General features: G+C 36.9%; 1 protein-coding gene across 1 annotated transcript in view; it reads right to left on the bottom strand.

Annotated features, from left to right (window-relative positions):
- Positions 1–24,677, bottom strand: part of LOC127449623 (BMP/retinoic acid-inducible neural-specific protein 3-like) — an 83,764-nt gene that overhangs the window by 24,573 nt on the left and 34,514 nt on the right. The window contains exon 4 of the mRNA XM_051713145.1: positions 21,760–21,944. Within this exon, the coding sequence (XP_051569105.1) occupies positions 21,760–21,944 (185 nt within the window). The remainder of the gene's footprint in view (positions 1–21,759; positions 21,945–24,677) is intronic.

The raw sequence follows: 24,677 nt of genomic DNA, 5'->3' as shown, positions 1-24,677 counted from the left end.
TTGACACAACGCCCCAGACAATGATGGACCCTCCAAATCGATCCTGCTCCAGAGTACAGGCCTTGGTGTAACGCTCATTCTTTCGACGATAAACACGAGTCCGACCATCACCCATGGTGAGACAAAACCGCGACTTGTCAGTGAAGAGCACTTTTTGCCAGTCCTGTCTGGTCCAGTGAAGGTGGGTTTGTGCCCATAGGCAACGTTTTTGTGGGCGATGTCTGGTATGGACCTGCCTTACAACAGGCCTACAAGCCCTCAGTCCAGCCTCTCTCAGCCTACTGCGGACAGTCTGAGCACTCATGAAGTGATTGTGCATTCCTGGAGTAACTCGGGCAGTTGTTGTAGCCATCCTGTACCTGTCCCGCAGGTGTGATATTCGGATGTACCGATCCTGTGCAGGTGTTGTTACATGTGGTCTGCCACTGTGAGGATGATCAGCTGTCCTTCCAGTCTCCCTGTAGCGCTTTTTTAGGTGTCTCACAGTACGGACATTGCAATGTATTGCCCTGGCCACATCTGCAGTCCTCATGCCTCCATGAAGCATGCCTAAAGCATGTTCACGCAGATGAGCAGAGACCCTGGGCATCTTTCTTTTGGTGTTTTTCAAAGTCAGTAGAAAGGTCTCTTTAGTGTCCTAAGTTTTTATAACTGTGACCTTAATTGCCTACTGTCTGTAAGCTGTTAGTGTCTTAATGACCGTTCCACAGGTGCATGTTCATTAATTGTTTATGGTTCATTGAACAAGCATGGAAAACATTGTTTAAACTGTTTACAATAAAGATTTGTAAAGTTATTTGGATTTTTGCAAAATTATCTTTAAAATACAGTGTCCTGAAAAAGGGACGTTTCTTTTTTTGCTGAGTTTTATATACATATATATATATATATATATATATATATATATATATATATATATCTCAGTGCCTTGCAAAAGTATTCAGACCCCTGACCAATTCTCTCAGATTACCGAATTACAAATGGTCCACTGAAATTTCATTCTGATATATATATATATATATATATATATATATATATATATATATATATATATATATGTATATATATATATATATTGTTGGCCAAAAAGCTCTATCTTGGTCTCATCTGACCACAAAACCTTCTCCCACATCTGACCACAAAACCCATCGCAGCTGGATCACTCACATGCTTTCTGGCAAACTCCAGGTGTGCTTTCAGGTGGTACTTTTTGAGTAACGGCTTCTTTCTTGCCACCCTCCCATACAGTCCAGCTTTATGCAGTGCTCTTGACAAGGTTGACTTGTGCACCATTACTCCACTCCCAGCCACTGACCTCTATAGCTCCTTCAAAGTGACTGTTGGCCTCCCTGTGGCTTCTCTCACAAGTCTCGTTTTTGTTAGAGTGCTGAGTTTTGAGGGACGGCCTTTTCTTGGCAGTGCCTTGGTGGTGTGGTGCAGCTTCCACTTCTGCACCACACCACCCAGAGAGATGGACTCTATCCCTCCAGGGAAGGTGCCGCTCTCCTCTCTAGTAATTTGGCTCATAGTCTTAATAGTGATAGTATTTGACTAACTGGGGCCTAGGTCAAGAAGCAGACAAACTGGCTAATCCGAACATCTGCTAGCTGCCTTGAGACGTCACACAGGTCACATAAACTAGAACACATAGAGACTGTATCACCTAGATAGCATATAGAGACTGTGTCTGTTCTCTGAACTACCAAACACAAATCTCTCACTAAATTATTTAGAAAAAATGTGATTAAGGTAAAACTTGAAAATAACAAAAACAATTAAGATAAACATCATATAAAGGTAAGGCTACTAAACATTAGATCTCTTTCAACCAAAGCACTAATTGTAAATGAAATTATTACAAATCATAGCTTGGATGTGCTCTGTTTGACTGAAACCTTGCTTAAACCGGATGAATATATTCATTATAATGAATCTACTCCCCCATGTTATTGTAATAAACATGAGCCTTGTCTGAAGGGCCGAGGAGGAGATGTTGCTACAATTTACAGTGAAGTTTTTGGTGTTACTCAGAGGACAGGATATAAGACTAAGTCTATTGAACTAATAATGCTTAATATGACACCATCAGATACAAATAAAAAAATGTGTCTTCTTTTGCCCTTGCTACAGTATATAGATCACCCGGGCCATATTCTGATTTCCTTGGTGAATTTGCACATTTTCTATCAGATCTAATAGTTACTGTGGATATAGCTTTAATTGTAGGTGACTTCAACATTCACATAGATAATGAAAATGACACATTGGGATTAGCATTTATCGATATTCTCAACAATCTTGGAGTCAGACAAAATATGACAGGACCAACTCATTGCTATAATCATATGCTAGATTTAATTCTGTCATATGGAGTTGATGTTGATACTATAGAAATTCTGCCATGGAGTGATGACATCACATATCATTACCTTGTCTCTTGTATGCTGTAATCAGCTAATGTTACTTAATCTACACCACGCTATCATTTAGGTAGAACTATTCTTTCGACCACTAAAGATAGCTTCACTAATAATCTTCCAGATCTATCTCATATACTCAGTAAGCCACAAAGTCTAGAAGAACTTGATGTAATAACAGAAAATGTAAATACAGTCTTCTCTAGATAGTGTCGCCCCCTTCGATTAAAGAAAATTAAAGAAAAAAAGCCCTGCACCCTGGTACAATGACCACACTCATGCTCTAAAGAGAGCAGCTCGGAAAATGGAGAGCAAGTGGAAAAATACAAAATTAGAGGTATTTTGCGGTGCATGGAAGGATAGTGTCTGTAGCTACAGACAGGCACTAAAAGCTGCCAGGTCAGCATATTTTAGCAAAATCAAAGAAAATAACCACAACAATTCTAGGTGTTTATTCATTACTGTGGCTAAATTGGTTAGGAATAAAGCCTCAATTGAACCAGACATTCAGTCACAGCACAATAGTAATGACTTTATGAATTTCTTTACTGATAAAATTGAAATAATCAGAAAAAATTGAAATTATTCAATTGTCTGTCACAGTACCTCAGAAAACAGTCTCATAATTTTCCTCACGAACACCTTCAATCCTTCGCTGTCATAGGTCATGAAGAGCTAACAAAATTTATTGAAACATCAAAAGCCACAACATGTATGATAGGTCCAATACCAACTAAGTTCTCAAAAGAGGTATTCCCTGTAATCTCAGAACCGCTTCTTAATATTATTAACTCCTCGCTATCCTTAGGACATATCCCAAGAAACTTAAAATGGCAGTTATCAAACCGCTTATTAAGAAGCCACAGTTTGATCCTGGAGAATTGGCTAATTATAGACCGATTGCAAATCACCCATTTATGTGAGAAATACTAGAAAAGGTAGAGTCCTCTCAACTATGTTCATTTCTACAGAGAAATTGTATATATGAAAAATTTCAGTCAGGATTTAGGCCGCACCACAGAGACTGCACTTATCAGAGTTACAAATTACTTGCTCCTAAATTCTGGCCTGTTAATAGTTCCTAGAATATCAAAATCCACAAAAGGAGGTAGATCCTTTTCCTGTTTGGCTCCTAAACTATGGAATAGTCTCCCTAACACTGTTCAGGATGCAGACACACTCACTGAGTTAAAGTATAGACTAAAAACTCATCTATTTAGCCAGGCATACACCTAATTTATCCATCAACTCACAGTTAGGCTGCTTTAGTTAGGTTTGCCGGAACCAGAAACATTTATCATGATCTATAACTTTTACTATAAAATTGAATGGCATCTACGCTAATATTATTCTATTTGTATCCCTGTCTCAACCTCGGGATTCCTATTCCGAGGTCACCAGAACCGGCCAGATCCAGCTCCATTTCTGCTTGGTGTCAGACTCCACTGCTACGTGTCTCTGAGTGATGATGACTAAATGCAGCCGATGCCAGACAGACATCACTTCGTTCTATTACAATGGACTTCAGAGGATGAACTTATGCCAACTCCAACCATAAGACATGGGATACTTCATATGCCACTGCCTGAACCTTTGACTTAGGATAGACCTCACCGAAATGACCAGCCGGTCGAACTGCAATGCAACTCACACATTTCTGCCTGAATCACGTTGGTCTAATGATGGAATACACCCCTGAAATGGAATACATAGACTATCAATTAATTGCCAACAAAAGCCTTCATCAGCCAACTAACAAAGGACAATGCATCTATATAAACTTCTGCAGTTAATCCAGAATGGACTTCAAAGACATTACTCATTAATCTTACAGTTCATACAAAATCTTTGTTTAAACACTGGCCCTTTGCACTTACTTATTTTACTAATTTTAAACCATGACTTGCACTGCACATAAATAAGTAATACTGGCATTATATTCATGGTGAACTGGCCCCCACAGTGAGCCTGGTTTCTCCCAAGGTTTTCTCCATTAACCAACATCTTATGGAGTTTTTTGTTCCTTGCCACAGTCGCCTTCGGCTTGTTCACTGGGGTTCTAAATACAATTATTATTTAATTTGTTTTATACACAATTTACAATTACACAATGATGACTCTATGACTTAATAGATATTACAGTTTAATTTTCTGTTAATGCATGATTTTCTGTAAAGCTGCTTTGAAACAATTTGTGTTGTGAAAAGCGCTATACAAATAAAAATGACTTGACTGTCACCAGGGAGAGGTAAGCAGTGGCATATATATTCTACAGCTAATTAGTTGATTAGATGGGCAGGTTCCTCCCGAACCTTCACTTAATTTTATGTATCAACTTTTTTTTTCATTTGTTTCTCTTAAAATTCCTTAGGAGAAATAAACAGACACAAATGATCACTGACAAAAAGTAAGGGCAAAGAGCTATAAAGCTTATGTGTACAGCAAAGCTCAGATAATTTAGTCTTTGATTAGAAATGCTTGAGTTCATGCTGAAATCTTTCAATTTTGATTGCAGACTTTGACATCTTTGCAAATCTGTGCACAGTTTGAGATGTTGCTGAGATATCGTCTAATACTCTAGAGGAGACACGTAATATTGCTAGGGTCTTTTTCTCAAGAGAAACACCAGAGAAGCAGAAGACTTTAAAGAAAGTCTCCATTTGCTCTCCAATTAATCTCATTGTTGTCTAGGAGAAACAACTGATATTAAAGATAAATCAGTTCAAAATAAATATAAATAATATGATAAATGTTTCTCAGAGGGCTGACGGCATATTCACTGTTCTCTTACAAAGCTATTCATGTTTAATTGTAGGTCAATTTAATATTTATATGACCTCAGCTGCAAGTTAATCCATAACTGAGATTTACATGTTAAATCAGTGATAAATCACTAAGCATGTTAAAAATGAGCTGAATTAAGATGCACGGAATGTTTACCCATTATGTAATCCCTGCAACAATTTAATGACAGTCAGATGGCGGCACATAATGGTCTTCAAAAGATTATCTGATTTACAGGGGCTGTGGCAAAATACAGTATGTTAGAATTTCTGTGGAATTCTGGTGGACAAACAGTAAAACAGCCTGTCTATATTTCTAACTGCTAAACATGCAGTAGTAAAAATAGCTATTTCTTCTGTTATAGTGCTGGCAAATTGATGAAGTTTTGCATGTTACCTCAACATGTTCTTTTGTGCAAGAATATTAAGTTTTGTTAAATTTAAAAATTGTGCTCACAAGATATGAGTCAATTAGTCATAACAGGCCACATGCAAAAACCTATCAGCTAATATCTTCTGAATGATTTGACATATCAAAATTATTTTGATAACCTTTTGTGTAATTTATGTGAATTGGGCAAACAGCCTAGCACTGATGGATTCACACACACACACATATACATATATATATATATATATATATATATATATATATATATATATATATATATATATTTTTTTTTTTTTACCATATACTGTTCTGGAGTTTATTCAACTGCTTTGAACACAGTTGCATAATTATTTTCTTAAGTTATAGCGCCCCCTATCTTTGAAACTGAATGTTACTCGGCATGTAATCTCAGAGTGTTCTCTTGTCTACGTGTACAAAGTTTTGTTAAGTTTGAAAATTGCACTCACAAGACACAAGCTAATTAGTCATTGTAAGCTAAGCCCCAAAATATATTTGTTTAAATCTTCGGAATGATTCAACATATCAAAATCCTTTTGATACATTTTTGTAAGGAGGGTCTGTAGATTATGTATGCCAAGTTTCGTGCAAATTGGGAAAACGGCCTAGGACGAGTTAGAGGAAGTCAGATTTTCCAAAAAATATATATGATAAAGTTTTCTTGAGAAAATGGAAATCCATGTGACCATATCATTGGAGGGCACTGGTGGATTCAGCTACAAAATTTTATTGTAGTTTTTGGGCACTTCGTTCAGGAGCGGGTTTGGTTATTAGCAATAATTTATAATTATCAAAGATAATTATTAATTATTAAAATCAATAGAACATTGATTAGAATTAACATTAGCTTTTTAATCATTTAAATCAACAGTCATCAAAGATAACTATCAATTATCAAAATCAATAGAATATTAATTATTATCAAAGATAATTATTAATTATTAAAATCAATAGAACATTAATTATAATTAACATTAGCTTATTAATCCTTCAAATCAACAGTCATCAAAGTTAACTATCAATTATCAAAATCAATAGCATATTAATAAGGATTAATATCGCCAGGACACCACCCTGGAATCAGGGACTAATAACCAGACAGTATAGCAGTCTCGATATAGGATAGTTCTCTTAGGAAAGTTGACGTCCGGAGAACATCGACATTCAAAAGGTAAACAATGAAGGCTTGAATCCGAGCACTGACATCCCCTGCCAGCCCTTGACACAAGTGCATGCAGAACAATACCTAAACACTTCTCTTTAAAGATTATCAATTAATAATAATACAATGCAGTCGATAAACTTCCGACTTACAACTACAAACTAAACAGTAACATGATTAGATATGGTAACAAATAAGCCTATAATGCATGAGAGTGTGTATGTGTGTGTGTATGTGTGAGAATGGGTGTATGTGTGTGCGTAAGGAAAGAAGGGGGGTGTACAAATTGGCAGACATGGCTCTCGTGGAGTGTGTGTCACGTGGGGTTTCCGGCCAGAGAATGTGGCCGGGAATGTGGGCGGAGAGGCTGGTTAATGGTGTCTGCCCATTTAACGATTCTTTGCTGGTACAAGAACATAGGGACAAAGCTGGGCTCTATCGCCAAGTTATCTGCTCACCAAATGTGTGTGCGGGTGTGTTTGTGAGGGGTTGTGTGTGGTTAGTACGAGAGAGAGAGAACAGAGTGACGGCACCGAAGAAGGTTTTAGCGATCGTGGGAGAGAAGGCAACTGGTATTTTATCACTCAGAGACGCAGTGAGCGGCTCGTAGTCCATCCGCCATGGTGGTTGGTTCTTTAATGGATAAACTCAGTGTGCCGGTCTCACCCACGATGGCGGAAATGTACAAAGAGTCCAACGTGGTTGGATGACGACACAGCAAATCTCATTCATGGTAACAGTAAGTTACAATAATACCTTGAGTATAATTAGCAGCAATGAGCAGACTCGGCAGTCCATAAACTGTACAAGCAATAACATTGATACACAAGAATAACACACTATAATAATATATCTCTGCCCAGACGTAAACCTCTTACTTGAGTCGTGTGAGGACACGGGTAGAATGTGTGTTCGTCCATCGTTTGACTCCGACTCGGTTCCTCGAGGCTTGGGTGATGACAGGAGGCCGTTTACTCGCTCTGTCAGCGGGCGGTACGGTGGCTGATTCTTGGCAGGCTGGCGGATAAATCAGAAAGTCGCATTGGTTGAAGAGGGAAGAGATATCTTCTTTCTTCATTTCTGCAGGCAAATGGGTGAGACGCGGATTGCTCAGCGGTCTCCTTCAGACCCATTAGCGTGCTCGGTGGAACACGGAAAAATGTCAGCTCATTCAGCGAGACGGAGATTGTATGGCCAAAGTTCTGGTACGTACGTTACTTCCTTGGGCAGCGAGGCTACACCTGAGAGCAGCAAGGATGCAACTAGATGAATACTGTCGATGGAAGCAAAGCTTATTAAGATCTCAGAGGTTTTTATACTCTCGATGACATCATGGCTGGGGGACGTGTTCTGTCATGCGTTTCATCCAGTAGGAGTTGAGAGTTCGATCCTATTTCACACATAGGTGTAAAGTGAGCAAGGCTTCATGGGATCTGTAGTCTGTTTCGGACTCCCTTTGTTTTATTTTGGCACCGTTGTTGTGGCTGTGAGGCTTCTAGTGTTCCTACAGGCCGCAGTCAGGCTTTATGACTGTGTATAGGCCTGCCTTTGTCTCTTATCTGAGTACATGAGGCTCAACAGTAGTCTATACCGTTCCGGAGTTATTAGCAAAAACACAAATTAGTGCCACCATGTGGCCGATTGTCACAAAATTGTATATGTGGCTTCGAGTTGACACCCTGCTTGTGTATAGTGATTTCCATAAACCTCGGCCATTCACAAAATAAGTTATAAGGTGCTGAAATTTGATTGGCTGTTGGTGGCCATTTTTGTTCATTTGACGAATTGATTTTTTTAAGAATATGTTAGCATTTGAACCACAGAAGATGCATATTTAATTTGAACTTTGTCGCTCAAACTGCTGCAAAGTTATAACAGTTTTTTAGTTGTATCGCCCCCTATTGGAGGAATTGTACAAAACTTTGCTGACATCTTCTAAACGTCCTGTTGACTAGGTATATTGAATTTGGTTAAGTTTGGTGTTTGCGTTGAGTAAATATTGATCAATTACTCAAATCGCGTTAAACCGAAGGAATTGTATCGTTAATATCTTTGGAAAGACTTAATGTATCAAAATTATTTTGATATATTTTTGTCAGGGGAATCTGTAGATGATGTATACCAAATTTCGTGCTGATCGGACTAACGGTCTAAAATTCTAAACGGAAATGAAATCGGAGATATACATTTTTTAGGGCTTGACTCAAAGATTCAGAGGAAAAAAGGAATTTTGATTCTAGCCCTTTCGGTTGCAGAGTTGTGGCCAGAGTTTTTGCCTTTGTTATAGCACCACCTATTGGTCGATCAGGGTAAGAACATGTGTATGTCTAAGTTGTGTGACTACTACCATTCCCCAAAGGTTCATGTCTCTTGGCCTCGCGGTTTGGTCTGCAAGATCAGTTTAAGGGGAGAATAATAATAATAATAATAAATATATCCGCAAGCGGCAATCATCGGGGTCCAAGCACATGTGGAGAGATGACCAAAATAATCAGAATTGACAGAAATTATTCAGTGGATGCCAAATAATACGTATTGACAGAATAGATCGCGCCTAAATTAAATTTGTTGAAAAGTGAATTGCGTACCAAAATTCTGAAGCTGCAAAAAGCACATAAAGGCAGCATAAAATTAATCCATAGGACTCAAGTGGTTAAATCCATATCTTTAGAAGCAAAATGATAGATGTGGGTGAGAAACAGATCAATGTTTAAGTCTTGTTTCACTATAAATTCTCTTATGATATGCACAATGAATGTGAATCGAGGAGAGGGTCTTTTATTACTGTATACACAGGCGTGGCTCATCCATATAGGCAGGTAGGCCACCTAAATATTCATCCATTTGAAAACCTAGATCCATACTATAAATTTCCAATAATGGAATTTTTTAACCCACAACGTGTTCAAAATGCTGAAATATGAATTGAAAATCAGGCCTCGAATAATTTTTTAAAGTCGGAAATAATTTATCTGAAAACTCTGTTACATTTTGTATGATATTGCAACAAGCCCTCATTGAGATGCAATGGGCCAGAAATGAGTCTGCCCATAATTAAGTATCAAACCAACAGTCTCACAGATTGCAAACATGGCAACCGCTATTGATAAACTTGTAACACTGTGTCATTTCTATTGCAAATTCAGACAAATTGGCCATCAAACAACTTGGTCCTGACAAGCCAGACAAAAAATAGTTTGAAAATCAAAAGACAAGAACAGGTGATAAGACATTGTATTTACTGTATGATGAAAAATCGTATATAAAAAATCCTTAGCTCTAGGGCAGCACAATATTGAGGAAAAATGCGATAAGTTGTTGAAAAATGTGATATGCGATACAATATTGCTATGATGATGTCATAGAAGCATGAAGAACACCGGAACCCCCACTTCCCAAATAAACTGGTGTTTAATAGAATAAAAAAGGACCATCTATCCCAGAGATCACAAATATAAATGTGTTTTGCTCCAAATTGCATATAGACTGTGTATAAACAGTTTTACCATTAGCTATGTAGCAGATTTTAAAATTTATTTTTTCTGAGCATATGAATATAAAGCCAATTTCACCACATTATTTGATATCCTAAAAGTGTAGTAAAATATTTTATTTTGTATTACTTTTAATTTATTTACTTTTCTTTATTTTAACAATGTAATTCATGTTCATATTAATTTCAAAATTAGTTTATTCAATGTGGGACTTTTATTTAAAAAAAATTATGTTGACAACAGATGTTCAAAAGCACTTGCTGAAGCCATTCGCTTTCTTCTTTGGTTTTGCTTGTTGTCAGTCTGCGTTGAACTTCAGACTGTTCACAGGACAATACATTAATAGAAACCCACACAGATCCGCAGCAGCCAATAAACAAGCCAAATTTGACTTTAGAAACCAGTATCTGGTCTCATTATTTTCTGCAGACAATTGATGCAGAATTGAAGCACTGAACAGCACCAGATACAGTAACATTTCCACAAATGTGATATGCTCCATCATTTGAGTGAGAAGTAGATTTTTTAGAAACACAATTTTAGTTTCAGTTTTCAATTTGTCACTTTTATCATGAAATCAAACAATAAATGTTTTGTTCATGCTCTTTAATGCTGTGTGTGACAGATTGCAGTAGAAATTCAAACGGAGCAGGGTAGAATGCTCTCGCTCTCCAACGTCCAGTTATATGATCCAATAGGTCCATTTCAATCAAATGTGAATTTCCAATCTGCAGTTCAAAACTTTGTAAGTCCACAAGCACTTCTTTTTAGACAAATATGTATTTTTATAATAAACATATGTGGCCCTCTAACTTATAAAACTATGTGTTTTTGTGAACTGTTGTGTTTAATCTCTAATGTGCAACATTTTTATAGAACTGAAACTACAACCATGTAAACACTTTAACAAATATATTATCAGCTCAACTGGGTACACAGCATTTGTGTTTTTGTACATTGGTTAAACATATGAAACTGCTTACTGTTGTGCATAAAACACCAAATAGATAGTCTTAGAGACATGAACAGATAATGCAGCAAGGCCGTAACCATGTCTTGAACATTGGGGGGGACCAAACCATTTTGGGGGTGGGGGGGTCGCGGGTGTCCTCGGTCCTTTAAAATAGTAAATGCGGTAAAATGTAATAATTTTCTGAATAAAGGCGTTAAAGTTTTTTTAAATGCGACCAACATTTGATAATTTTTGGTCTTAAATTATGTTTTAAGTTCACACAGTACAAGACAAACACCGTGTCTGCATTACTAGCAGACACGGTGTTGTTTCAGTCATCTTTTCTTACTTTTTTGTGCTGTATCAAAGAAAATACAAGTATAATTTAATTTATTTTCATCACTGATGTTGTCAGAGTTTTTTGCTTTAATGTTTTATTTTGGCCACTAGAGGCCCTCATTGTGTTTCATTTCAGTTTCCCACCATTTTATCATGTGTTATTGTTTTCACCTGTGCCTCGTTCTGGACTGTGTATTTAAGTTCATCACTTCCTTTGTTTCTTTGCTTGGTTATTGATGTTCCTAGCCAGTTACTGCCGTAAGTCTGCTCTAGTTCCAAGTACTAAATTTTGTAAGCCTTTTGGTTTGTTCTTACCCCGTGTTTATTTTTTGCTGTTTTTTGATGTCTTTTTCCTGAGTTTTTTGGAGATTATTTTTTCCTCCTTTCGGATCCTTTTCTGGACTAAAGATTTTTCTGTTTTTTGTGATTGTCAGTAAGAAATTGCTTTTGTACTCTTTTGCTATTTTTGTTAATAAACTCTTCTGAGTTCTTTTAAGAGCACGTCTGACTATTGGGTTCAACTCCCTTCTGTGGCTCAGTGGTAGAAATTAAGACTCTTGTGCCAGAGACCCAAGTTCAATTCGTGGCTCTGACAGATGTATTTATAAAATGACATGACATCAGCTGGCTAGCAAAAAGAAATTACACAAAATTATTTACTGTCCTCAAGTTGTCCCTCATTGTTTTTCCCCCATAGAATCTTAACACAATCTTTTCTTCAAGAATCCTAATGAAGCTCTTTTACATATAAAAACACTTCATATTGACCACTGCTGTCAAGATCCAAAGAGGAAAAAAATCATCATGAAAATACCATAAAAGTAGTCCATACAACACTAAGCTTTTCTATGGCCCCAGAATGCTTGGAATAAAGTGCACAAGTCATATGGATTACTGTTGTGATGTCTTTACACTGAACCTTTAATAACGATTTATAGTGTTTGTCCTTTATGAAGCTTGACAGCTCCTGCTCACTATAAACTGTTATTATATGGAATAAAGCTGCTTAAAATATCTATTTTTATGTTCCCAGAAAAAGTAACAGCATATGGGTTTTGAACAACATAAGGGTGAGTAAATGAGTGAGTAAAAGTACATTTTCCATTACAAGGATATCAATTATTGAGGGGGACAATTTGGCCATATCCGATAATTGGGGGTTCCGGCCCTGTAATCCAGTAGATAATTTAGGCACCATAAATTGAATTCAAGAATCAGCAAGAATTCAGCAAAACTCAGCAAGAATTAAGCATCATAAGCATAGCTATATAGAAAGCAATTTACATATTGATATAATCATTGCATACAGCTCACTTCTAGGTGTTATCTCACAATATTGCAAATGTTGGAAAATATTTAAAAACAGAAAAGGTAACATACATCAGATTAAGAAGAACATAATGAAATGTTGATTGTTGCAGAATGCTTACATGTTATGTGGGCCTGCAAAAATTATTTTACTCGTATAATAACATTTGTGCAAATAATAGTACAGTAATATGACAGTGCAACAATAGTACCAAAGAGTCATAATACTGCAGACAACGTGCTAGAAAGAGTACAGTAAACTAGGATTAGCCTACTACTCAAAGGTCAGTGCAGCAATTAAAATTAAAGTACAATTTATTGTCCCCGAAGGGAAATTTGTTGTGGACTTCATGTTGCTGCATAGACAAAATAAGAGAAAAAAAAACGCATCACAAAAGCATCAAACATTACCACACAGATACACAAATAGTACATATAATGATAAAGCAAGTGACTGCCGCTGCTTATGGGCTGGTGAGGTTACATGATAATTTGCTCTTTTCGTGAACACTTATATGCTTGTACTTAGGCACATATGTGTTTTTTATTATTCTTATCACAACACTAAATAAGTGTCTTTATAGAAATATAATATATATATATATATATATATATATATATATATATATATATATATAATTTATGTATTTTATTCAAATAAACATATAATATTGTCTCTTCATTTTAATTGGACAACAATATATTTAATTATGTCTGGCAACTTGACAAATATGTTTTCAATATTTTTAGCATTTATTAAAATTAAGGGGACATTTGATTATCTACAAGCATTTTGGAGATGGCAGATTTCTTTGTAAACTAATTATATAAAACTCAGAAGACATTTTCAGTGTACCATAGTTTTTCAAATAAATACAAGTTATTCAGCCATCTAAAGGACTTCATATCCTGTAGTATTACAGCCATCATCTGTCAGTTGAAATGCCTGATCATTTAAAATTTGCTGTTAGCCCCCTTTTCATCAGAAATTCATGATATTTAACATGTTTCCTCAGAATGTAAAATGTATTTTAACTATAACTAGAGGTTGTTGGTCCATGAGATATCTGCTTCTGTGAGAGTACAGATGTCAGTTACTCTTATCTTCACCACAGGTGATGGAAAAGCGGCACAAATAGTGGGATTATTATTTGAAAAAGATCTATCAAGCATCTCGTATGCGCTGGTCCATCTGTTTACTCTGCTAGTATAAGTATCACCTGCTTGAAATTAGAGCCCGACCGATATGGGATTTTTGAGACTGATACCGATTTTAGAGGGGAAAAATTCACTGATTACCGATATGGTGGCCGATATAGCAAATTTTTGAGCTGGAATGAAAACAGTCCTTTTCTATGTGGATTGTGCACCGATTTTGCACTGATATGACTATGCAAAGGTACTCAGAAGGCTGCTTTCTTAAACAAATATTTTTACAAATATTCAAATATTTGACATTAATATTATACACTGTCAACAAATTCTAGAAATGAACACTGAGAAAATAAAGAATAAATAAAAATACAATAAATAGCTAAATAAACATCAGTACTGTATGTTCAGTATCAGTCAGTTGCTGACCATATAAAGAATAAATTAAAATTATAGCTAAATAAAAATCAATACTGTATGTTCAGTATCAGTCAGTTGCTGACCATTTAAATAAAGAATAAATTAAAATTATAGCTAAATAAAAATCAGTACGGTATGTTTAGTATCAGTCAGTTGCTGACCATTTAAATAAAGAATAAATAAAAATACTATAAATAGCTAAATAAACATCAGTACTGTATGTTCAGCATCAGTCAGTTGCTGATCATTTAAATAATCAATTAAAATACAACAAATAGCTAAATAAAAATCAGTACTGTATTTTTAGTATCAGTCAATGGCTGACCATTTAAATAAAGAATCAATTAAAATTATAGCTAAATAAACATCAGTACTGTTTAGTATTATTCAGTTGCTGACCATTTAAATAAAGAATAAATTTAAATAAAATAAATAGCTAAATAAACATCAGTACTGTATGTTCAGTATCAGTCAGTTGCTGACCATTTAAATAAAGAATAAATAAAAATAAAATAAATAGCTAAAGAAACATCAGTAGTACTGTTTAGTATCAGTCAAATGCTGACTATTTTAATACTGCCAGTCAATTAGGGGCAGGCTGTAAAACAAGAAGCATTTACACCTGCCGTGTCAACAGATAAACAGCAGCAGTGGTGTTACACCATATTCTGCTATACATGTTCAGGGGAAACTTTCAACGGTGGAAAACCAGACTTTTAAATATTACATTTTGTAAATGCAACGACTGGAATTGTTCGGTTGAAGGGGGTACCAAACTGCGAATCCTGAACAAAACAGTTTGGTGAATACATGTTTACACATTAGCTTCCACTCAGCTGACAAGCAATGAAAGTAGCTACGTGGTTAGCTAGTTAGCTGTAAGCTCGTTGTCACGGAGAGCAAAAGATGGACTTTATTTACTTTCCAGCATTGTGTCTCACCAAAGTAGCCTGAAATCAACACTCAGCAGACTCAATCCACCACCAAACCATTGTCTGCTGAGCTGCAAAAAGATGCTCTGACAAACTATAGCTGGCTAACATAACAAACAGATGTGATAAACATGAGTGACATGGTTGTCAGGGACAGGGTTAATGTTATATTAGTTATAATGAAAAGGGAAAATGATGGGGTCATTGTTTATTAACTTTCTAGTATGTATTTCACAAACTAGTTAGCAACTTATCATGAAGACACCACTTAACTCCACACCGCTTAAAACCGCACTGCTTAACTCCGAACTGTCTGCAGAACCACCGTCACCAGAACCACCGTCAGCTCAGCTCTGTAAACAGTGGAGTCGGAGCGCACTCTGCTGGACAAACTACATTATGACACCAATTCTAAAGCAGTGTTTTCTGCATTATATGTTCTGAAAAAATGTTTTCATATCTGTGCATATCGGTAAACATGTACGCCGATACCAATATATCTGTAAAAGGCTAATACCGGCCGACCGATAAATCGGCCGGGCGCTACTTGAAATTTGTCTGACGAGACGTCAGATGTGCGCACTCATGCCGACAAGCGAGAGATCTGCAACAAACAACAGCCAATGAAACAGAGAGTGAAAGAGGACTGAAAGACATTGGGAAGAAGCAGACAAAAACTTATTAGAAAATAAAAACATCACCCACGTCTCCCGAACCACTGTCTCATTGTATTTTCAGCTGTTTTTCCCTGTTGTGTAAATCAGTGCAATCTTTCATGCCGTTTGTTGACATATTACGAATAAACTCTCCCGTTACTATGCCTAAATGCGTGAGTTTGTGAACGAATTAGTTTCATTAGAAGCCGAATGGCATGTGGTTGATACACACAGTCTACAATCGCAATATTAAAATATTAAAGGAATAGTTCACCCAAAAATAAAAATTTGCTGGTAATTTACTCACCCTCAGGCCATCCAAGATGTATCTGAGTTTCTTTCTTTTTTTTTTTTTCTCCCAATTTGGAATGCCCAATTCCCAATGTGCTTTTTAAGTCCTTGTGGTCGCGTAGTGATTCACCTTAATCCGGGTGGTGGAGGACAAATCCCAGCTGCCTCCGCATCTGAGACCGTCAACATGCACATCTTATCACATGGTTTGTTGAGCGTGTTGCCACGGAGACATAGCGCATGTGGAGGCTTCATGCCTCAACTCACCATGCGCCCCACTGAGAACGAACCACATTATAGCGACCACGAGGAGGTTACCCCATGTGACTCTACCCTCCCTAGCAACCGGGCCAATTTGATTGCTTAGGAGACCTGGCTGGAGTCACTCAGCACACCCTGGGATTCAAACAAGCAAACTAGTGAACTCCAGGGGTGGAAGCCAGCATCTTTACCACTGAGCTACCCAGGCCCCTGAGTTTCTTTCTTCATCAAAACAGAATTAAACATTTTTAGGATTTCATTTCAGGCCTCCTCCTTTAAACAATGCAAGTGAATGTACTCCAAAATGCATATTTAGGGTGCATCAAAATAATCCACACAACTCCAGTCAACAAATACATTTCTTCTGAACCCAAACGACTGATTATGTTTAGAAACAAAACAATACTTATATACTTTTTAACTACAAATGTTCACTTCCGTACATCTCTGTGACGCGCGCTCATGAGAGGGATGACGTAAGCTTGTTGGTAAGTCACGCATTACGTGGAGGAGATGGCAGGAAGCGCATCATTGTTTACAAGAGAAACTTGCACAGACCAAGCACCGTTTACAAACCAAAACAGTCCAAAACAATTTCAAAACAATATAAAATAAAAAATAAAAATAATAATAATTTCCAAATAATAATAAATAAAAAAAAAACATTACTGCAGTAAATAACCATCCTTTAATTTGGAGCAATGCCGTTGCGTTATCTACTTGTGCTTTTTCTTTAGCAGAAATATATAGGCTATATGACTGTCAGGAATTCAAGCCACATAAGTTGTAGTTAGTGATACCAAGTGCAAGAGCGTTTACTGAGATTTACAGGGTTTACACAGTGAAACAGTGAAGTGGCGTGAAGGTGAGTTACAGTATCTATGCAGGCAGTGATGAGCGAGTGAATTGAGTGCAGGTGTGGTGAATTAGAAATCGGGTGATGAGAAGCGGAGCGCTGAGGGAGGTGCAGAGCCCGAGGGAGGCGTGACAATGACAACGTTTTCACACATACCCGAGTTCGCTGGAAAAACTGTACGGGCACAGCCAATGAATTCAGATATCGACCCTTTGTTTCTTTCGATGGTCTGAAATCCTCAGGGGTAAAATGTTCACTGCACACCCTCCAATATTTGAGAGAATGTAGGGGTGTACTGATATCCAGGTTCAGCGTGATAAGCCAGAGCTTCAAACGCTCAAGATCATATAAGCAATCGATGAAAAGTTTATATTTTTCCCACTGTGCATTTTCTTTGGGGTTTCTGAAGGTTGAAGCATCCAGGATACAATGACCATTTTGAACAATACACTTATAAAAATACAAATCTACAGCAAAGACAATTAAACTTTTGTACAGCGCTCCTCTTGTAAACAATGACACGCTTCCTGCCTCCTCCTCCACGTGATGCGTGACTTTACCAACGAGCTTACGTCATCCCTCTCATGAGCGCGCATCACAGATATGTACGGAAGCGAACATTTGTAGTTAAAAAGTATATAAGTATTGTTTTGTTTCTAAAAATAATCAATTGTTTGAGTTCAGAAGAATATTATTTGTCAGCTGGAGTCGTGTGGATTATTTTGATGCACCCTAAATATGCATTTTGGACTGACAAAAAATGGAGTACATTCACTTGCATTGTTTAAAGGAGGAGGCCTGAAATGAAATCCTAAAAATCCTAAATTCTGTTTGATGAAGAAAGAAACTCAGATACATCTTGGATGGCCAAAATTTTTCATTTTTGGGTGAACTACTCCTTTAAATTGTATTCGGGGTAGAAGCAACAACTATGAACTTACTTTGGTCATATGCATGCAAACAGTTTTGAATAATGACACAGAAAGCCCAACTCGGAATCTTACGTATGTCTGTGGAGTGAACTCAGCAGCATCTTTCATTTTCTGGTGTCTTTTTCTGTATGTTAACCAACATACCTGAAAAGTGCTGATTTACAGACTTTTTACCAACGTGTCAATTCACAGGCTATTAATATCACCAAGGCTTATAATTACAGGCCGTTTTATAGTAGAAAAAACATGTTGTATTTTTGCGCGTGAACGCGCACACTGTAATAAGTCTAAATAAAATTGGTGACATGACAAGAAATTTAAATTATTGAAGCTCTGGTAATTATTAAATTCCCCCATATCCACATATAAAACAAATCCTGTCCGAATAGGGTTTAAATCTATCCCTCAGCCTTTGTTTTCAAGAATATCTATAGCCTTATGTATGCTTATTACCTTTCTATCTTCATTAAGCAGATGCTTTTATCCAAAGCGACTGACAAATAAGAACAACAGAAGCTAATCTTCCAAAGAGGAAATTAAGAAAAAAGCTGTTAATTTAATAATTTATTTATCTGATTTACAAGGAGTGGCTGAATGGCACAATATAACTGTAAGTATTCTTTAAAGACATTTTTTGTCCTGTGGCTCCCTCTGGTGGACAAACAGTAAAACAGTCTTTCTCCATATTTTTAATTGATTAAAAATGTAGTTGCAAAAATAGCTATTTCTTCTGTTATAGCACTGCCAAATTGATGAAGTTTTGCAGTTGACCTCAGAATGTTCCTTTTTCCATGTTTTTAAGTTTTGCTAAGTTTGAAAATTAGATGCAGGCCAATTAGTTATTATGGGCCACAGCCCAAAATGTATTCGATTATATCTTCAGAATGATCTGACAAATCAAAATTCCTTTTATAATTTTTTGGCTGGAGGTTCTGTAGATTTTTTATACCAAGTTTTGTGCAAATCAGACAAATGGCCTACAGCGAGTTCGAAAAAGTAGGTTTTTCAAAAAAATATTTTTTATAAATACATTTTCTTGCGGGAATGGAAATCAATGTGACCATATCTTTAGGGGGCACTGGTGGATTCAGAGAAGCTACAAATTGTATTGTAGCCTATATGGTTACAGAGTTATGAGCAAAAACGCGAATTAGCTAATTATAGCACCACCATTTGATATACTGCTTCAAGTTGACACCTTGCTTGTGTATAGTAATTTCCATAATCCTCGGCCATTCTCAATACAAGTTATAAAGTGCTGAAATTTGATTGGCTGTTGGCAGCCACTTTCGTTTACGTCACGTTACTCAAATCGCGTTAAACTGAAGGAATTGTATCGTTAATATCTTTTACACGATTTCAGGTATCAAGATTCTTTTGATAACTTTTTGTCAGGGGGGGTCTTCAGATGATGTATACCAAATTTCGTGTCAATCGGACTAATGGTCTAGGAGGAGTTCAAAAAAGTATGTTTTTCAAAAAATTCAAATTGCCGGAAAAAAAATTGTAGACGGAAATTAAATTGGATATATGTTTTTTAGGGCTTGACTCAAGGAATAAAAGGAATTTAGATTCTAGTCCTTACGGTTGCAGAGATATGAACACAAATGCTGTGCTTATTTTAGCGTCACCCAGTGTTTGGCGGATGTGTGTGTGAGTGCATGAGTAGTTATGACTTACTGACACTTTTAAGGCACAATAATAATAATAATAATAATAATAATAATGATAAATATAGCTGCAAGCAGCAATTCTCAGGGTTCAAGCCACTGAAGCAGATTAATAATTAATGAATAAATCAATTACATATGTGCCTATTGTCAGATATCACCAAAAACAGTGATAAAATGTCATTATGTTCATAACCATCAGGTACGGAACCATAAATATATGGGCTTTATAACATTCATAACTGTTATAGCGCCACCTACTGTCCAACCAAGTTTTGCACACATCTAAAGAATAACATGTTGTATATGTGTACAAAGCTTGATGATAATCGTGTTTCTCGTTTATAAGTTTTCGTTTTTTAATTACCTTGTCATAGCCATGACAAACAAACAGTTCAAAAATGTTTTATAATGATTGATCTTGGCTGTGCAAAGAGTCTTCCTGTACAGGTTTTGTTGCTGTCGGCTGAAAAACCTAGGAACAGTTCGCAAAAATAGTTTTTTCAAATAAACTCAAATATTTTATGAATTATTTCATTTACAACAATGGTTCTTGAGGCAAAGTTGTTCAGAAAGAGATGTATCATATAATATGAACAATGTTTGTCTTTGGGACAAACCGCACAATACTCAACAATTTACATTCATGTAAAACGCGATAGCGTCACCCGGTGGCTGTTTTTTTTGTTTGTTTTTTTTTTCACAGACCTCTTTGACCAAGAGACAAATAGGCCCAAATATAGGTTTTGTTCTGACCCTGTTCTGACTCAAGGAGTCAGAGGAAAAATAATTTTGATTCTAACCCTTAGGGTAGCAGAGATATGAGTCAAAACTTAAAAATGTTTATTATAGCGACGCCTAGGGTCGTGTGTAGATGGGTGTGTGTTTGTGCACCTGAGTAGTGTGTGTGGGGGGGGGGGGGGGGGGGTGATTTGGGATCATCCTGCCAAGTTTAGTGTCTCCACGACTTACGATCTCTGACGCCCAGACACATTTATGGCAGAAAAAAAAGAAGAAAAAGAAGAAGAAGAAGAAGAAGAAAATCAGTACAATTACACTAGGGTTCCAGCGGTGCTTGGACCCCTAATAACAATAAAAATCCTGACAAATACAATAGGGTTTCAGCCCTTCGGGCTTGAACCCCTAACAGGCTGTTGTCACTGTTTAGAATTTCATAGATTTTTTATTGCATACAATTACCTAATCACCGGCTTCTTATTCAGTAAAAGAATTGCGGCACTCACGTTCTTCTTCATCGCTACACAACTCAAGCTCTGGCTAGTATAATCTGAATACTTACTCACCAGTGGCTAATAAAATACATATTTTATTCGCATAGCGTGAAATTTGGTCGCCTATCCAAGTGATTTAATCGCTATGTAGGGGGCTGGTGTTAAATTCTAGAAAACAATGGTCTCAGATTTTGCTCCCCACAGTATATGATATACTGTATGTTTCTCCATGCACATACACACTATTCAAACCTGTTATTCATCATTAATACCTCATCATCACACTACCAAAACGTACATGAACAAATGTGAAGGGAAAAATACTGCTGTGACTCTCATACTATACATTTAACCCAGCTTCTCTATATCTCCAAATGATGCAGCTGCAAAACAATAGAAACAGCCAAGTTCCACTCAAGCTCCTTTCCATAAATAAGCACTCAAATGCGGGGTCAGGTCCCCAGGTCTGTGCGCATCTAGGCCACAGGGTTACCTTGATGGCAGTGGAAGCGATCTGGAGGTGGTGCAGTTTTCGCAGAGTGCTCTCTCTGTCTATGAAGTAGGAGGCAGCCAGCTGGTGGAGGGCCTCCAGAGTCACAGCCGTACCATTTGAGTTAGTCAGGTCTGCCGTCCGGCTTAGCCTCCTCTTGTCCACAAATATAGTCAAAGCTTCTTCACCTGTAACCAGGCCAATGCAACATAACAGGGTGAGGGGAAGGAATGCTCGGGAAAAAAACAGTGCTCTTTGTGATTATGATAAGACGAGCAAAGCAAGGGGTTTATATATTTAGTAGAATTCTGGAATACAGGATAGATGGTGTGAATAAAAGAGGGAAAATTAATAAAGCAAAGAATATTTTTTTTTCATATTCTATAAATTAATCATTAACACTTATAGTGAAATATATTATGAAAAAAATTGCCATTAATAGTTCATTAACAAACTTTACATTTAATGCTTAACAGATCAGTAATACATGTACATTCATGAACATTTATGCAATGTGGATATTTTCATTATGTTTCTAACTATGAATATGCATTAGAGTTAATTGCCCAATTAAAGGTGCACTCAGAATTTGTTTTTCCCATATTAAAAACATTTTACACATTGAAAAATGAATAGTACTTTTGAAAAATAAGTTAATATCACACACACTCATAAAAAGACTCAAAGTAATACAAAGTAAAGTAATCATGGCTGACTGCAGATATTTCTAAAACAGCAATGGTGCATGAAAACTAATATATATATCAGCCACAACATTAAAACCACCTGCATAATATTGTGTAGGTCCCCCTCGTGCCACCAAAACAGCGCCAACCCGCATCTCAGAATAGCATTCTTCTCACCACAGAAGTACATAGCTGTTATCTGAGTTACTGTAGACTTTGTCAGTTCGAACCAGTCTGGCCATTCTCTGCTGACCTTTCTCATCAACAAGGCATTTCCATCCATAGAATTGCTGTAAATTATAAAGACTGTTCTAGAGACTGTTGTGCATAAAAATCCCAGGAGATCAGCAGTTACAGAAATACTCAAACCAGCATATCTGGCACCGACTATCTTGCCACGGTCCAAATCACTAAGATCACATTTTTTCCCCATTGAGATGGTTGATGTGAACATTAACTGAAGCTCCTGACCCATATCTGCATGATTTTATGCACTGCACTGCTGCCACACTATTGGCTGATTAGATAATCGCATGGATGATTGTTGGTGCCAGACAGGCTGGTTTGAGTATTTTTGTAACTGCTGATCTCCTGTGATTTTCATGCACAACAGTCTCTAGAACAGGGGTTGGAAATCTAATGTCACACGTTTTGCAGGTGCAATTCACTGAAAAGGGCTAAAATAGTTGATCGGCTTGTGATGAGCGAATGGCTTGCACGCACAGCACGAATCTCGTCACACTCCCATTCAGCTGATGAAAATGCTGCGTGATCATGAGGAAGGATTACATCAAGATGTAGATTGGAATGCAGGTGCAAAAAACATCATATAAATAAAATAGCCTGCTCCTCTCTCGCTGTTGCTTGCGTAGTAGTGATTACATGATTACAAAGACATAATATAAGAAATATTTAAGATTCCATTTACCAGGAAAACAAAAAATGGCACTCCATGTCAAACAAGTTGCCGACCCCTGCTCTAGAGTTCACTCAGGATGGTGCCAAAACCAAAAAACATCCAGTGAGCGGCAGTTCTGTAGATGGAAATGCCTAGTTGATGAGAGAGATCAAAAGAAAATGGCCAGACTGGTTTGAACTGACAAAGTCTGTGGTAACTCAGATAACCGTTCTGCACAATTGTGGTGAGAAGAATATAATCTCAGAATGCTATTCTGAGATGCTGGTTGGCGCTGTTTTGGTGGCATGAGTGGGACCTACACAATATTAGGCAGGTGGTTTTAATGTTGTGGCTGATCAGTGTATATATATTAGGGGTGTAAAAAATATATTGTATCGTATTGTATCGTTCGATACGACGCTCACTATACAATAATATATGTATCGTATGATACACACACTATTATGTGTTTGTTTAACTAAAACTAAGCAGTGCAGTATTGAGAGCTGCAGAACAGTCTCCTCCCCAGAGGGGTGGCGCTGATCGAGCAGATCGAAGACAAACGGCAAGTAGATTGTACTTTAGCAGTACAGCTTGTCGAATTTGCCAAACAACAGTGTCAGTGCTACAGAACATCAAACATGTCATTTTATTTACACCGACAACACAGCACAAATCTGTGGATTTGTGAAGCAGAAACAGCAGCAGTGAGTTTAACAGCCGCCTCTCCCAGCCGACACTTGAGCGTGACATGCACAGCAAGACGCTCATAAGTTATGAGTCATGACTATAAAAAAAAAAAGCTTATCAAAAAACCGACAATGTAAGAAACCCATGATTACATAAGACTTATAATTATCTGGTTATGACTTAGAAATGTAAACAGCTTTAAAAACCACACTTGCGCACATGTTATAAGCCGGTAATAATGCTGGTAAAGTTTGCATGCAAAGTGACACGGGGAAGAGGGCAAAACAAATTACGTGTGCCGATCGGTTTTTGCTTTAGCTGCAAAATAATATTGGATTATGTGCATACATCGTAAAACCAGAGGTCAGGGTCCTCTCCAGTTTTTTTTTTTTTATTTTTATTTTTTTTTTTACCACTAATAACATTGAAAGGAATTTTTTCCTTGTTATAGTCACTTCAGCTTGTTCACAGTGGGCTTTCAGACAAGACATGATTTTCTATAAAGCTGCTTTAAAAATATGTGTATTGTGAAAGTGCTATACAAATATAAATGACGAGTGTAGACAAACTTATTTTCTCAAAAAAACATAAAATTGTGAGTTCATACTATTTTTTCTCAACAATCAAACAAAATAAATGTAGTGCTG

This window comes from Myxocyprinus asiaticus, chromosome 12, assembly GCF_019703515.2.
Source record: "Myxocyprinus asiaticus isolate MX2 ecotype Aquarium Trade chromosome 12, UBuf_Myxa_2, whole genome shotgun sequence".
In the NCBI taxonomy this organism is placed as follows: domain Eukaryota; kingdom Metazoa; phylum Chordata; class Actinopteri; order Cypriniformes; family Catostomidae; genus Myxocyprinus; species Myxocyprinus asiaticus.
Note: the sequence above shows the minus strand (reverse complement) of the source record. Positions and strands in the feature narration are given on the sequence as shown.